We start from the raw sequence: 17,744 nt of genomic DNA, 5'->3' as shown, positions 1-17,744 counted from the left end.
AAGGTGATACACCTTTTCACTACTTGTATATAGGAAATATGTGGTTTCTGAATTTCTTCAATGATGGAATCACTTCTGGGTTTGGCTCTCACTGACGAGACCTCAGTAAATGTCGAAAGTCTGGGTAATGGCCCTCCAATAATGCACAGCATTATACATAGTTTAAAGGATGTGTGTGTTGCATTATGAGATACTAAGGCAGATGATGTGAAGTCATTAGACTGTTAAAAACAAGAACAGCAGCTGTCCAACATCCCTTTATGTGTAAAGAGTTGATCTTGTTTAGAAAGTCTAACAGGTCCTTTTTTGTGTGGTTCCAAACAATAAAGATATCGTCCATGTATCTCCACCATATTGCCAGCAAAGATTGGTAGAGCCTCTGCTACTAATGGCTCGTGCAAAAAGTTAAACAAGTTTGAGCGTGGTTAGTAGTTGGAAGGGGATCAATCGTTTGATGCTGTTGGCACACTCTCCCTCGATGAGTCTTTGGACTCCCTGGAGGTGTCACATAATAATAATACTGTGGGTTTAGGGTCTATGATAAGATTTTACTTTCAAAATCCTCCATAAAGAGATCAGCACAAGATGGAGAGAGGGGGCTACCCTTGCAAAGCCAGTCAATTGCTGATATATGGTTTTATTCCACATGAAAAAGTTTGATGTTAAACAATGACGGAACAGAGAAGTAATATCTTGTGGGAGTAAACTTCCCAAAATGTTGATGACTTCCTCCACAGGGATGTCAGTAAATAGAGATGTAACATCCAGGCTGGCGAGTAGATCCATATTGGAGATTAAGAAGCTAACGAATGGTGGTATCAACCTCTCAGTTTACCGCAAACCTACCAATACAGGACGTTACTTAAATTTCACTTCCTCCCACCACATTTCAGAAACTTAGCATTGTACACATGCTGAAGAATCTTACAACAGATCAATCAGACCTCCAGGAAGAACTATCTCTGATATCTAACAACCTTACCATGAATGGATTTCCCCCGAAGACTCGTCCAAGATACTTTTCTCTGACTCCCCACAAAGATGAGATGACATACGTTATATTTCTACCATCGTCATTCCATTTTTAGGGACAGTTTCGAATAAGATTGCAAGACTCCTCAGACCACACAAAATAAGAGTGGCCTTTAAACCTACAGAAATGATTAGGCAATTCCTAAGATCTCCAAAAGATAGCCATCCTTTCTTCAAATATGCTGGAGTTAACAACATACTCTACTCGTGTGGCTTGAATTACATAGGCCAGACTTCAAGGAGCCTTGAAATTAGGCAAAAAAGAACACATTGATGACATCAATAATAACAGAGAAGAAAAATCGGGGTTAGCTTTTCACTTCTCAAGAACAAACCATATCATAGAGTGGGATAGAAGCACAATTCTTTACATAGAGGAGAACTTCCGCTCTCAAATTTTTAAAGAAGCAACAGCAGTTGCCTGCTGTATACAAAACCTTAACAGGAACCAAGGGCTAATCTTGACCATGATCTGGAAGACCCTTATTAGATCTCTTAACTCACCAGAACTGAATTACAGTGGCAACTATAGAACGTTCCTAAATAACAACAAGTGAGATCATGCATGCCCTATGCATGTATTGTACGCGTTCTGTTCTTTGTCTAATATAATTGGAATCTGTTGATTATAGTTTGTAACAGTTTTTTACTTTTTAGTGCCTTACATCAGTTATGTACCCTGAAGATGCCAACAGCCTTAGTTGGTGAAACTAGTTGGTATAACATAGTTGTTTATTATATGTACTTGATCAATATAGTCCCATTAGAAGTCATTCCAGAGCTTTTGGTCAAGAAAATTAAACGTTTTTTAATGTCCCCAATATTTTGACTACAACTGCATATACAGACTGGTCTATAATTGTAAAGCTCTGTAATAGACCATGCTTGTTGTGGTACTATTTTGTCTTCTTTCTACTTTTTAGGAACATTTTGGACTGCAAGACTTATTAATAACCAGATCAAGAGAATAGCTGTCTTCTGTACATTCCTTAAAAGTAACTTTCTTCCATTCCCATAGTCTTATTAATGCAATGAACACTTGATATACCTATTAGTCTCTCTTCATGTTGCACACCATCCATTTTAAGTACTCATTAAAATGCTCCACTACATCCTTTGCAATTTAAGTAACTGTCAGCATAACTATTCACAAGTGTCAGCATGCCATAATTATTCTTCCATTTGGTTGCCATATGGTGGAAGAAATCTCTTGAATTATCCTTTCTGGCCTGCACTTTATACTTTTCATGCATCTGATTTCCACCAACTGTCTTGTACCTCCATCCTAATATCTTCTTTTCCAACAGTGATTTCACTTTATTCTACTCAGTTTATTTACTTAACTCCTGGAATGCGGTTGTACATTATTTGTACATCAAAAATTCAAAGACTAAGTTTCCTCATTACGATATGCTACTTCTATCCAATCTATAACTAAACAAACACACGTAATAACCACAGTAATAAGTTTTAATAAGTAAAAACTAATGATTCCAACTTTTTGGATGGATGATGAGCAATTCACAATTCTTCTGCTCATCATCCATCTCAAAAATTTGGCATCGTTAAATCATTAGTAACCAGAGGACAAAGATTCTGCTACTCTGAAGAATCTCTAAACCAAGAATTGGAAATAATCAAAAATACAGTCATACTAAATGGATACAATCTTAAAACAACTCAAAAAATCATCAGTTACTTCTACACACATCAATCTAGACAAGAACAAGCCCACAGGATTCCCATACCCTATGTCAAAGGCATCTCCGAATGTCTTTCAAAAATTATGAAGAAATACAAATTTGCTACTACCTACAAACCAATCAACCAGATCTATAACTTGTTTTCTCCCAAAGACAAACTCTCACCTCTGATGCTGCCTGGTATGTACGAGGTTCCATGCTCCTGTAAATTGTCTTACTATGGACAGACATGTAGATCTGTTCATAAACGCATTTCGGAACATCAAGACCATGCCCGTCTTATCAAACCGCAGAAATCTGGCCTAGCACAACATGGAGTTGAAATCCCAAACCATAGGATCCATTGGGAAAAGACCAAACTTCTAAATAGATCTTTATAAAAAGATGAACGTTTATATAAAGAATGTGCTGAAGCCTTACTTCACAGACCAAAGTTAACCTGCAATGACGTTCTTGCTATTCCTAAAGTATGGGAAATTGTCATACAAAATTGTGTAAAATAATTTTTGTGTTATCTTATTTTAATGTAATCTGTTCCCCCCCCCCTCCAGATATATTTTAGTTTAATTCTATAACACGCTACTGCATATTGAGATTCCATTCATGTATGTTATTCCTAGTATTGTTTGAATTAACTGTACTGACGATGTCCTAAGATACTTAGGATGAAATATTTACTTATTAAAACTTATTACTGTGGTTATTACGTGTGTTTGTTTAGTAATGAATTCTCTACAGATTTCATTGTACAATAAATATCCAACCTATATTACCATAATTACACAATGATTACCTGCTTTCCACTCAATGAACCAATATGAACATTTCGTGCTCATCACCATCTACATTCTCTGGGCTATAGCAACATTCCACTATACACATGAAACTGCCTACCTCCCAGTTCATATCACACGCTCTCTCAAAGCCATGCATGTTATATCCCTTATGGCTCTATCTTGACAGGGCACATCTTGTCAGCTATCATTTACCATGCATGTCACATTTTTAGTCTGCATGTATCTGAACACCACCTTTATGCTCCTGCATAAAGGTGGCAGAATGGAGGCATCAAACTATAAAGCCATTTCAAATCTTCAAATCACTTCTGGGATTTGAAGAAGCTAGTAATAAGATTGCACATACAGACCCTGGGTAGATGAGGATAACATTATAATTATATTAAAGCTGCAATGTATTATGGGGTTTGGCAGTTGACAGAAATGAATTCAGTGCTGTGGAATGTTAACTGTGAGAACAGACATACTATATGTGTGTGTGTGTGTGTGTGTGTGTGTGTGTATATATATATATATATATATATATATATATATATATATATATATATATATATATAGTGTAGTAAATATAGTATATGTATATATAATGTAGTGTGTATTATATATGTATATATAGTGTTCCAAAATTTCAATGTGATGAATCTCCGGCTTTGCTAAAACATTTTAATGGGGAAAACTTACTTTGGACAGTTTGCAAACCAACATTTTTCTACAAAGATGGAATATTTCATAAAAGTGATATCTTGGACGATATACTGAATGATTAATTAAATCGCATATTAATTATATCACACATAATGAGTGTTTACAAATTTCGATGCTTCTGTCGTATAGTCATACCACAGAACACAATGTAAATAGTTGGCGTGAAAGTATCTTTTGTAACTGCACTTTATTCCCCAAGACCATAGGGCCAAAATTATTATTACTGGACACATGGTTATTAGAAATGTACAAAATACACACATATAAAATGTGCATAATAACTATTAGACATTACTAACCGGAGGTCCTAGCCTCGTGATATTTTGCCACCTGTAACGTTTTTTTTACTGTGATATTGATGGGATACGTTTGGGAGCAATACGTGGGTTCCATCAGAATTCTGTGATACAAAAACTACATTACTGATGAATTAAAACAACCACCCAGTACTGAAAGATACTACATGTAGACCAAAGCAAACTAGCTAAATTATAAATGGCAATGACAAATAGCAACACTATCTTTCTATATATGTCAATTTTACAACTTCATTCAAATAAACATTTTCTCACCTAAAATACAAGCTTCTGTACATTTGATGGGCTTCAAAATAATTTCCTTGTTCTATACTGGTTTTTAATTTTCCCAGTACACGTTCAGATCCTTGTCCTCTCGGTTTGTTTGCCATTTTTTTTTTCTCCTGTTTATTTTAAAATAAGCACACAATCTGGGGATTACTAGAACACTCGAAAGCCTTACTGTACAAATGTTGGAACAAGCGATCAGCACGCCTATCACAAACTAGGCGCTCCAAGTAAGTAAGAGTATCTAAGCCTAACAGTTAACCTTTGGGTGGAATCAAATCTTTTAATATTTATCATTCAAAAAAAAAAATACTTTTTTTAGTCATACTGATTTAAAACGATAATTTGTCACCATACATGCACTTAATGGAGAAAAAAAACTGATTCAACTGATGTCAAATAGTATATACACACTTTCAATAGATGCGAATAACACTAACACCTTTTCAAAAAACGTTTCTTTCTGCAACACATTTTCGCACGCACGTTGATGACGTATCGTCATTTTGTGTGCATCCGTATAATCAGATAGCGTGCAGTCCGCTTCCGCTTTGGGGGTTGACAAATAAGTGTAATGTGCAGAACAAAGCAGGATGAGGTGCTAAATATAGAACTTTTTATTAGGACGTTTGTGATAAAAATTTCTCTCGACTGAATGGTAATTTCTGTTTTCTGATATTAGAAATTATTAATAGAATAACTGTGCATGCATATTATTATCATTTTATGTAAGTAATATTGATTTACCAATAATTCGAGATGAAATATATTCACGTCTTTAATTAAGGTGATGGGAAAATAACCTGGAGGTACATTTTACCTCCAGGTAAAATGTTCACTAGCTCAGCTTCATAACATTTCTACGCCATTCGTTAGACTTATTTCAGTCACGGTATAAATAATCCAACAATTTTCCAAATAAACAAATTAATAAATAATTGGACCAAAGTATTTGAGGTTTTTAAATGTATTTTGTTTTAGTGAAAATCTCATTCAATGGCTATAGCTAACACGTGGTCTCCTTACTAATGGACTCTTGATACGATTTAAACATAACGACATTAATTATTACTAAGATGCAAAGCCAAACGGCTAATAAAAATTAGCCGCCACCCCTAATAAAAATTTTATCCCCTTTACTTGACATTAATTATTATTGTGAATATTATCAGAGATATATGCCCAAAAATATAAACAGCATTGCTGATTCAAGTGTATATACCTTTCGCGCCCCAAAAAATTCATTTATTTTTCAATAATATACGTTACGATTATTACACTAATTATTATCATTATTATACAAACACCTCCTGGAGTCAAGACTCATGAAGCGAGGCAATATTAAGATACATTCTAACAAAGATAATGTTTATCATACCTGGTTTTAAATTGGTTCAATGTTTGCGTACTCACCACCTCATTTGGTAATAAATTCAAATCTTCATGCAAAAAAAGTCATGCACCACACCCTTATACAACTTTCAAGAATGACCTCTTGTCTCTATCCCCCTTCCTTCAACCCTTTGAAAAATATCCTGGGTATCTATTTGATAAGCACCGCTGAACAATTTATATGTTTCAATCATATTGACTCTCTTCTGCCTATTGACTGAAGTCTGTAATTTACATTCTCTCAACCTGTCTTCATAGTCAGTATTCCACAATCTCAATATTGCTTTTGTTGTTTACCTCTGAACTTTTTCCAGAGCTTGCTTCTCACCTAGGGATGCAGGTGACCAAATCGATGTGCAGTAGTCCAGATGTGGTCTAATCAAAGCCTTGTACAGCAGAATGACCACATCCTTATCTCTACTTGTCAGTGTCTTAGTATGCTGGCATTTCTTTGTGCTGTTTCATCACTTTTGCAGTATGTCCCTTGAACTTTAATTCTTTATCCACCAAGATCCTATGCTTCCTGTAATACAATGTCTCCAATATGATACAAAGCTTTTCTTTTTTGAGATCCAAATTTATTCAAATCACTCTGAAGCAGCAGCACATCTGCATCATTCCTAATAACTTTTCTCAGCTTAGCATCATCTGCAAACAGCTGTATATCAGCTTGCAAACCACTTGCAATATCATTAGCAAACAAAGTAAACAACAGTGGTCATAGAACAGAATCTTGTGGGACCACTGGTAACTTTCCTCCTGAGAGACATGGCACCTCTATACACCACCGTTTAATCTTGATTAGAAAGCCAGTTTTCTATTCAACCAACCAACAGATTTTCCAAACTCGTTTGCCATAACTTAACACCAGTTTATTATGTTGTGGCCTGTCAAATGTCTTGGCGAAATCCAAAAGTATCACTGGATATGAATCACTCCTATCTAGAACTGTAGTCACTTTATTATAAAATGTAAGTAAATCATGATGACCTCTATACAGAATCTTTTCCTTATCCACCCGATCTTGTATTTATTCCATTTATTCCTAACCAAGCTCTCAGAGCTTTTGTTTGTAGCTAGAGCTTTTGCTGCCTGGGGCGGTTCCTGAGTTTGCCGCCCCTCTCAATACACACCAAAAATACTACAAAAAGTCAAAACAACATATAGGGAAATAAATGAAAACACGATGTTTATGTTTATTTTAGTTGCAAGTATAGTTGTTAAAAACTAATTATTAATTAAGTAATAAGAATTACTTCTTCTTCCCTGAGCTTAATCAACCCTTAAGGTTCTTAGCTGCAAGCATCACAGCTCTCCATTTTTTCTTATCTTTAGCCAACTCCTTCCGGTTTTGCAGCTTCAGCTCTTTCATGTCAGTATCGTCTGCATACTCCAGGAATGATGTAGAGCATGATACAGTACTTTTCGTTGTTTCTCGAATTACTTTTACTAAGGCTATGTTGAATAGTATTGGTGATATTGCATTTCCTTGTTTTAAACCTGTGGAGACATTGAATGGCTCTGACAATATGTTGTTAGCGAGGACTCTACATTTATTTTCCTATACACACATTTTGATCAATCTGATTAGTTTTTCTGGTATTCCAAATTCCTTTAAGATATTCCATAGACTTTCTCGATGTATACTAGCATATGCTTTTTGGAAGTCATTGAAGAGATTATGACTTTCTTTATTGTATTCCCAATTTTTCTGTAGAATTTGTCTCAAGGTAAAAAGGTGATCAATGGTTGATCGATTTCTTCTGAATCCTGTCTGACATTCTCCAAGAATCTCCTCTGCATATGGTATAATTCTTTTTAGGATAATATCAGACGGGATTTTGTAAGTGAGAAGCCTCTATAGTTTTCACATTTCCTTTTATTGCCTCTTTTTTTTTTGTGGATGGGGATATTATTATTGATTCTTTCCAGTCTTCTGGCAGTTTTTCATTTTTCCATATGAGTTTAATTAGTGTGAACAGTTTGTTAGTTAATCCTCCATATTTAATTTGTTCAGATGTGACTTGATCAAATCCTGCAGCTAGAGTTTTAATGCTTGTTTCTGCTTCACTAAATGATGGCTCTTTGACTTCTGGTTTACAAGTAGAGTAAATTCTGGCTAAGAATATTGCTTTGGGATTTTGGCAGTTTAGCAGCTGTTTGAAATATTCCTTTCGGCCACCTGTTTGTCATTTGCAATAATCTATCCTTTAATCTGTCCCCCCCCCAGCTATGCCAGTGTCTCCACGACCTTAACAACCACTCCTGAAATGCAAACTGGTCTGTAATTTGAGACATCTGTTTTACTTCCACCTTTATGCAATGGAACAATCCTACCCTCTTTCCATTTGTTAGGGCTTGATGACATGATTCTCATTAAACAACCAAGTCAACAGGTGTCAGTTCCTTAGTGCATTCTTTCTTAACACATGGTAAAATTCCATCCAGTACAAATAGCCTCATTCACATCAAGATGACTTAAACAAACATAGACTTCTACTTCACTCACCTTCAAGGAACTATGCTGAAGTAATAACAGTAACAATTAATAATAAAAAAGCACAGGCCAGAAGGGTAACCAATGTGGTAAGAAAGATAAAAACAGTATGGAAATTAGCAGTCCAGGCCAAAGATAATCCCAAACAGTTTTTTCGATATGCTGCAAGTAAAAGAAAGAATTTATGGCAGAATGATTTTAATGAATGCCAATGGTAGGAAAGTAACTGAATCCATCTAAATAGTAGAATTATTAACTGAACTTTGCAATAGTATGCCATCCAAGTGCAGGTATTGCAGTAATGAGAAAGGCAAAGGCTTATATGGGAACTGAGGTAAATGGAGGTGCATAGCATATTACAGAACCTTAATGTGAATACAGCCATGGGATTAGATGGTATACCAGCTTGAGTTTTATATGAAGTTGCTAGGGAATTGTCAGTTTTCTTGACCACATTGTTTAATTTAAGTCTTGACTCTGGGTTAGTCCCAAGGGAGTGGGTGGAAAGACTGGAAATAGTTCCATTTCATAAATGAGACTCCAAGACTGATGTATCACTGTCCAATCAGCATAACAGGAGATGTTAAGGTACTGGAGAAGTTGGTTTAAAGCACAATACAAGAATGGATACTGAAATGGGGGGGGGGGGGGACAACATGGTTTTGTGAAGGGTAGGTCATGCCTCAGTAACATGCTGATATTTTATAATACAGTGACAGCTGAGTTGGATAAATGTAATGGGTTTACAGTAATACTGCTGGACTTTACAAAAGCCTTTGATAGATACCACATAGAATTCAAATCAGTAAACTATAGCATGTAGGGATGGATTGGTGTGGTGAATAAGAGGGTGATTGATGGAGAGATATCAGAGAGTAGTTTATTCAGGAGTAGTCTAGAAGAAGGCCTGTGACTACTGGCTTTCTGCAAGACTCTGTTCTTTGGCTGCTATTGTTTAATTTGTGCATTTATGATACAGGAAAGGATAGGAAAGGAACTATTCAGTTTGCTGCTGATGCAAAATTGGGTAGAGTAATAGTTAATACAGATGATGTTAAAATTTTGCAGGATGATTTGGATAGACTGATAGTCTGGGCAAAAGAGAATGGATTGTGGCATAGTGTAAGGTTATGCATTTTGGGGTTATATTACATTGGTGGAACTGTACTCCAGGAACCCCCCCCCCTCGTCATCACCAAGAAATTCTGGCATCCAGATCTGCATGCAGTAGTCAAGATTGAATCTTATTAAGGCTTGGTAAAGAGGAAGAATAATCTGCTTGTCACTGCTCATCAATGTATTCTTTGATGTAACCAGTAAACTGATGAGCTGCTATAGCCACTTTTACTATGGGTCTATGGAATGAACCTTACAAGAACAGGTTGAAGATTTGTGGATTACAGAAACTAGTTGATAAATGGAAAAGGGGTGATATTATTGAGGTATACATTACTGAGGGTTTTTTTTACAAAATTAATTCGGAGAACATTTTTTAGAACAGGTCTGGTGATGGGAGAAATAGGACCATCCATGGAGACTGAGTAAAAGTGTAGTCAGCAAGGGTGTTTGAACTAGGTTTTTTGTTTGGAGAGTGGTGAATGAGTGAAATAGATTACCAGAGTGTTGTGGGTGCCATGACTGTGAATGGGGCCAAAGCAAAGTATGATAGATACTGTGCAAATGTTGGATAGTTCTTGACATGATGTTTAGAGCCCCTCCCCCACCCCTTGATGAGTCTAAGGACTCCATGGAGTAGCCTGTAATAATAATAATAAAAGAGTATTGATTTCTCAACTTCCTGTTTCCTTAGAATAGTATATCGTTAAGGATAGTATTGCTGACTGGTGAAAATTGCTCACATTATTTGAAGGTTCAATTACGGAAAGACGAATATTTAATCGAGTCGTATTGTATATAATTTAATTTTTAATTTCACTCTCAGTTCAGGTGTAGTTCCAAATGCATGAAAGGCAGGTATAATAGTTCCATGCATAAAGGCAGGTCAGAAACAGAAGTTGAAAACTACAGACCTGTTACTCTGGAATGGTGGTTAATGTTTTGGAAAAGTTGGTTAAAGCCAGAATTCAAGATTGGGTGGAAAATCTGATACTTTTTTAGTAGTCAGCAAGGTTTTGTTAAGGAGAGGTCTTACCTTAGTAATATACTTTGCTTTTATAATAAAGTAATGCTAGAGTTGGAAAAGAGTTGTTGAATTTTGCAGAAGCATTTGACAGAATACTGCATACGAATCTGTTAATATAGCTAAAACAAATGGGAATGGATATAGGATTAAGATGGATAGGTGGGCAGTTATCAGACAGGTGTAAGCAATGAAGCATATGTAAAAAAAAAATACATATGCATCATAGACTTTCAGAAAGCTTTTGACTGGGTAAAACATAATAAACTGTTCAATATATTAGATAAATTAGACATGGAAGATCATGCACTTAAGATTATAAAAATGATTTACACCAAACAGAAAATGCAGCTGTTTAACAGTGAGACTTCTGTAGTTAAAATAAAAAGAAGAGTTAGACAAGGTTGTATCCTTTCACCAAATCTATTTAATATCTATAGTGAGACAGTGATGAAAAAGATTGAAAAACAAAAAATAGGAATTGGTATCAATGGTATAAAATACAACAATCTTAGATATGCTGATGATACTATTCTAATAGCAGAAAACAGAAACAAATTAATCAAATTACTGCAGCTACTGATTGAAAAAGGTAAAGAATTTGGATTAGATATTAATAAAAAAGACCAAATTTATGAAAATCTCAAAAGAAAGCAGATCCGATCCAGAAATATTCATAAACAATATAAAAATTGAACATACAACAGAATACAAATATTTAGGTACCTACTTTACTGCAGATGGAAAGCAAGATAAAGAAATACAAATAAGAACAGCCATATCTAAAGATGCATTCTGGAAAAATAAAGTTCTGTGAGTATCGAGACAAAGAAAAGAATAATAAGAACATTAGTGTGTCAATTTTCACATATGGAAGTGAGACCTGGATATTCAAGAAGAGAGTAAGGCAATTGATAATGACCTTTGAAATGTAGTGCTATAGGAGAGCTCTGAAAATCCTATGATCAGAACATGTGACAAATACAGATATCCTACAGAAAATGAGAACACTGAGAACTTTATTGCAGGAAATGATATAGAGAAAGATGAAATTTGCAGGATATGTACTGAGAGGTTCAGCAGGAGAGAGGATACTAACAGTTTTAGAAGGAAAAATTAGAATGTTTTAATTATTAGAAGGAAGTTTTAGAATGTGAAAAGGAGCAAGAGGCAAAAAACGAAGAACATGGCTTGAAGATATAAGATCATGGACAGGATCACATGGCTATGCAGAAACAAAAAGGAAAGCCACCAACAGAGAAAACTGGAAGGACATGGTGCTGCACCCTCTCACTGAGGAAACTACAAGAAGAGAAGAGAGAAATGGATGTGGGCAGATGTAAGCAAGCAGCATATGGTGGAGCAGAGTCAAAGGTCAAAAAAGTGACTAGTGGTGTTCTAGAAGGATCTGTTCTTGGTCCATTGTTATTTAATCTGTATATTAATGATATTGGAGACAATTTACAGGGTGATTATTCAGTTGTTTGCTATGTTGGAAAGAGCTCTAGTGCATAAAGACAATGTAGCGATCCTGCAGAATGATTGAATTGGCTGTCATTCCGGTTAAAGGATAGTGGTTTTTCTTTTAATGTGGCAAAATATAAAGTTATTTAGTTTTGGAGGGTGCTATTTTTGCCTATGTTTGTTTAGGAGTACCACTTTTTTATGATGTCATTGACTTTTTACTCAATTTTTAGGGCATTACTGATGTTTTAAATACAGATACACGAAGAATAATTTTGGACAGACCTTTGTTAGCTGTTCCTGGTTGTCTTCTTATTGAGCAGCATCTAGCATATGGCGATATACATTTGTATTACTTCTGAAGTATGACTGAAAGGAAGGGAGGGTTGGAAATGTGGAGAGAAATAGATCTGGGAGAATTGCAGGTGAGGCAAGAGATATGTGAATTTTAAAACTCGGGGGTTTTAAGGGTGGGCCAAGAATTCTTTGGGAAGAAGGTGAAAGATAGAATATGATGGATGATCTTGTTCTTGTTCCATCATATTCTATCCTTCTACCTTTCCCAAAAATTTCTATCTTTCAGCTTCTTCCCAAAGAATTCTCAGCCCACCCTTAAAATCTGGGTTTTAAAATTCACATTCCTCTTGCCTCACCCACATCTCTCTCTCTCTCTCTCTCTCTCCCTCCTTCCCTCCACATATCTCCCTCCCCACCCACTTCCTTTCAGTCATATTTCAGCAGTAATGCAAATGTATATCACCATATGCCGGACGCTACTCAAAAAGAAGACAACCAGGAACATCCTACAAAGGTGTGTCCAAAATTATTCTTCCCATATATTTTTCATGTATCTGTCTTTAAAACATCTCTATTGCTTTAAAAATTGAGTAAAAGCCAATGGCACTATAAAAAAGGGATACTCTTAAACAAACGTAAGCAAAAATAGCCGTAAAAAGTTAATAAAGTTGTTTGCTTTGGACTGACTAAGTTTCAGTCTGTGTATTCTATTGATGGGATTTCGTTGCTGGAAATGGATGAGGCCATAGATCTTGGAGTTATGGTTAATAGAGAACTGAAGTTCAGAGGTCAAATTTGCAAAACAATTCAGATCACTTGGATGCTCAAAAATATATTGACTAGCAGAACAGAAAAGTCATTATTTCTTTTTATAAGACTGATGCATCCATATCTGGACTATTATGCTCAGATTTGGTCTCCTATGGAATGTTCTATACGAGGATAGATTAAACATTTGTGGGTTACAAAAATTGACAGATAGAAGGAAGAGAGGTGACATGACAGAAACATTCATGCTGCTAATATGGTTTCACAGAATGGAGGTAGGGAAACTTTTTTAGTATATGGCAGATGGTGTCAGAACAAGAATTCATCATTGGAAGGTGAATAAAGTTTCAGTTAGGAAGAATACGAGTTCTAGATTTTTTCTAGAATGAGTGGAATGGGTTACCTGAGGTGGTTTTCAGTTCTTTGTCAGTGTAAGGAGATATATGATACGCACTATGTTAATAATGGTTAGTTTCTTACTCCCATGGTGAAATTTTCGTTACATTGTGGGAGATGTGATAGGTATATTGTGAACAATGTTTTTCAGTCCCTTGTGATAAATCTTTGGATACCATGGAGATACCTGTTAACAACTATAGTAATAATAATATAAACAGTTAATTCCTAAATGTAAAAAATTATGTATGTATATAATATGTTAATACAATGCACAAATGTGCTGATGTGTGTGTGCGCACACGGACTGCACCACCTAGGTTTGATTTTATGATTGTTTTTTTATTCCAGAGCATGCAATTAACAGACAAATACTGTTATGTGGTGGTGAAAGTGTAGGTAGTGGATCATGTACTTGTGTGGTGTAGTGCCTCCCAAAATGATTCCCAGGATTCATTAAGATGGCATGTAACAGTAATAATTATCATTATCTTCAGATCCCCCATGGAGTCAGACTCATTGTGGAGAGTGCTCTCTATCACACTCATAGCTTGTATACTGTTTCCACATGCTATTCTCTCAGACACTGCTTTCCACTCTCCATGTAAAACAACACTCAGCTGTTCACACCCTCTTTGTATTGCTTCAAGGAATGGCCTCTTGTTCAGTTCCCATCCTTTTGCAATCTGTGAAAAATCTCTTTTAGACTAATTTAGTAACAACCACTTACCAATTTATATGTCTCTATCATATAACAATTAGATCAGACCTGATATTGTAGTCTGTGTGTGTGTGTACATACACCCTGTTTTTAGAAAAAAGTAAACAATATTAATTACAGTAATCTACCATTTATGTGGCCTATAAAACAATGACTCTTTGCATGTCAACTGACTTCTGATACATCACCATGTAATGGTATTTCAATTATCTGACCTTTCAGTTATCAGAATGGCAAATTGCTTTCCCAAAGTATCAAATAAATGCTGATGGACTGTTGAATATCTTTTGCTGTTGCTTATAGTGATGACAGCAAACTATTATTGAGTTTGTTGTTATTATTATTATTATTGAGAATCTCATTGCTTTTATTGTTATAATATGTCTTATGAACTAATGTTTCCTAAAATCTATATCTTTATATATAATTAAATCATATCTTGGGAAAGGAAGACATGATGGTTTGACAAAGAAGTTGCTGAAAATTTTAAAAATGTTCAGAGGGCAAGTTACTTTTATACCTCAAAAGAAGATCAATAAATCTAGGTTTTTTATCATTATTATTACATAGATATTTCCAGTGACTTGCTGCAGGAGACCCACACTATATATACAGAAACTATTGTATTGCTCCTTGAATGCATTCACCAACAAAGCCCTCACAGTCAAGTCTGGCAACCCATTCCATTATAACAGCAAAAAATTTCATCCTCATACTCTTACTGAATTTCCAAGGATGACACTTTATTCTATCCTATAGCTACCTGTTGAAAATTTTCCTGAGCATCAGCCCTCTGAAATGTTTTTAGTAACTTCAATGTTTTCACATCATCTCTTTTTTACCTATTGACGAAATTTTGCAACTCTCAAACTTTTAATATATCTTTGCAGGGAGTATTTTGCAGACAGCTCATCATCTTGTTCACTTGTCTCTGAATCCTTGACACCCAAGAAAGAAATTCAAGTGGCAAGACCTATTCACAGTAATCCAGATGTGGTCATATCAGTTCCTTATAAAGAGAATTTGTGGCTTCTACATCTCTTCTTGTTAATGGGTTTTTCAATTACCAAGTAATCCTATGAACTTCCTTGGCCACTTTTTTCAGTATGCCCTCTAAACTTCAATTCTATCCATGAACACACCAAAATCTCTAGCTTTATCAATTTCCTGAAGTCAGATGCATAGGAACACTTCAGAATTGGGATAGTTACTAAGGAGACCAGTGACAGGATATTGCACTAGTTATTGAAATTATACACTGTAAAAGGCACTTGGCAATGAATTTGCCAAGGGGGGGGGACTGAAAACCTGGCTACACTGCTTGGAGTACAGTTCACTTCCAAAACTGTACAACTTTCTGCATTAAATCAGCATGTTATCTAATTTAATCCATTATCCAAGTGTAAGCAAACAAACTATTTTATAAAAAGATGTTTTATTGACTTGCTTATATTTCCCTGAATTTCACATTAGCATCATCAGAGCAGGGAATCCTCATCTTCTCGTGATGCACCCTGATAGGTACTACCTGGATGCCTAACGAACGAGGATGGGGGTCATTTGGAATTTAGCCAAACAAATTGTATTCTTATTGGCTTAAACAAAAATATAAAATGATGGTACAACATGACAGAATTTCATGCCAGTTGGGGCACTGCCAGGCTAAAAAACAAGCCACTGTTATTTTTGCCAGGGAAACAGGGCAAAAAGTCAGCTACTGGAACAAATCCTGAAACACACCCCGACTCAACATCACCAGAGTTTAAAAACAGTACTATCGACATGAGAAGCCTGAATAGTAGTGGATGTGCAAATTCAGGGAAACTAGATTTGTTAAGGGGGGGGGGGGAGTAGATATACAGTCCTTGGGGAGGCAGTTGAATGTAAGAATGAATATAATATGCTAGAGCAAATAAGGACAACAAACCAGAGTGGGATAGTTAATATAAGGCATCAAGGTAGGGTTGGGGCTAATGGGGGGTCTTAAATTCATGTACACTAATACAAGGAGTATTAGGAACAAGAATGAAGAGTTTTTGGCCATGGTTGGCACTTCCAGACCACAGGTTATTGGTATTAGTGAATCATGACTGAATGACTGACTGTAGATGATATAGCTAGTGGGATTGAATGTGATGGGTATAGTGTGTTCAGGAATGACAGGGAGAATAAAATGGGGGGAGGAGTATTGTTGATGAGAGCTGATGAGCTACAGCCAGGGAGAATAGAGGTTGAATTGCAGGATAGAGAAAAGAGCACATTTGAGGCCATTTGGTCTAGCAGAACTAAATATACAATTGGGTGCTGCTATAGACCAGGTGATGGAAAAGATGATGGTGACAGCATGCACAAGCAAATAGAAGAAATGAGTGGAAGGAGGGTAATTATTATGGGAGATTTCAACTATGGTCGCATTGATTGGAGGGAGGAAGGAATTGGATTTTATGCGGTTATTAAGGGATAACTATCTGTGACAGCATGTAATGGAAAATACTAGGGGTCAGAGAGTGCTTGACCTAGTAATTACATTTGAGGATTTGGCTGTAACAAATATGACCACATTGCCACCAATTGGTGAGAGTGATCATAGGGTCTTGACTTGGGAGGTGGCTAAAGGTGTGGAATTTTCAATTAAGACAGGGTACATGTGGAATTATCAGGCTGGAAAGTATGACAAGCTTAGGAGTTTGATTGGTTCAGTGCCATGGCATGTACAACTGCAAGGACTAGAAGTTGATAGTGCATGGGAGGCAGTTAAGAAGTGTTTGCATGAAGCAATGGCTGACTGTATACCTAGAGTCCGAATAATAAATCAATTAGGGGTTAAATGGATGAATAACACCATTAAGCTTGAGCTGCAAAAAAAGAAACAACTATGGAGGGAATTTAAGGAGAAAGGTGACCGGCAGGCAAATGAACGGTATAAAGCGCAGGCCAGAAGGGTAACGAGTGTGGTAAGAAAAACAAAAAAGGATTACAAAAGCACAATGGCCATGCAGGCTAAAGAGAATCCTAAACAGTTTTTTCAATATGTTGCAAGTAAAAGGAAAAATGTATATGGCAGAATGATTTTAAAGAATGCCGATGGTAGGGAGGTAACTGAATCAGTTGATATAGTTGAGTTATTGAGTGAGGACTTTGCAAGAATATATCATCCAGGTGGTGACATTGCAGAAATGAATGAACCAGTTGATTATACAGGAATTGTGGTGAATGAAGTGGAGGTTAGTAGTCTATTGCATAACCTC

The 17,744-nt window shown here is 36.0% G+C and overlaps 2 protein-coding genes across 4 annotated transcripts in view; one reads left to right on the top strand and one right to left on the bottom strand.

Moving 5' to 3' along the window:
* LOC150097248 (Golgi to ER traffic protein 4 homolog) overlaps positions 1 to 5,270 on the bottom strand; it is a 179,620-nt gene extending 174,350 nt beyond the window's left edge. The window contains exon 1 of the mRNA XM_090406838.1: positions 4,810 to 5,270. Within this exon, the coding sequence (XP_090262964.1) occupies positions 4,810 to 4,925 (116 nt within the window). The 5' untranslated portion in view covers positions 4,926 to 5,270. The remainder of the gene's footprint in view (positions 1 to 4,809) is intronic.
* Positions 5,271 to 5,377: 107 nt separating this feature from the next.
* LOC150097247 (cyclin-dependent kinase 2-associated protein 1-like) overlaps positions 5,378 to 17,744 on the top strand; it is a 52,909-nt gene continuing 40,542 nt past the window's right edge. For all 3 annotated transcript variants that reach the window (XR_016549654.1, XR_016549653.1, XM_090407026.1), the window contains exon 1: positions 5,378 to 5,479. The gene's annotated coding sequence lies outside the window, so the exon portion shown is untranslated. The remainder of the gene's footprint in view (positions 5,480 to 17,744) is intronic.

The sequence above is a fragment of the Typopeltis vanoorti genome, chromosome 17, assembly GCF_054136105.1.
Source record: "Typopeltis vanoorti isolate ZY-2024b chromosome 17, IOZ_Tvanoo_1.0, whole genome shotgun sequence".
NCBI lineage: Eukaryota > Metazoa > Arthropoda > Arachnida > Uropygi > Thelyphonidae > Typopeltis > Typopeltis vanoorti.
Note: the sequence above shows the minus strand (reverse complement) of the source record. Positions and strands in the feature narration are given on the sequence as shown.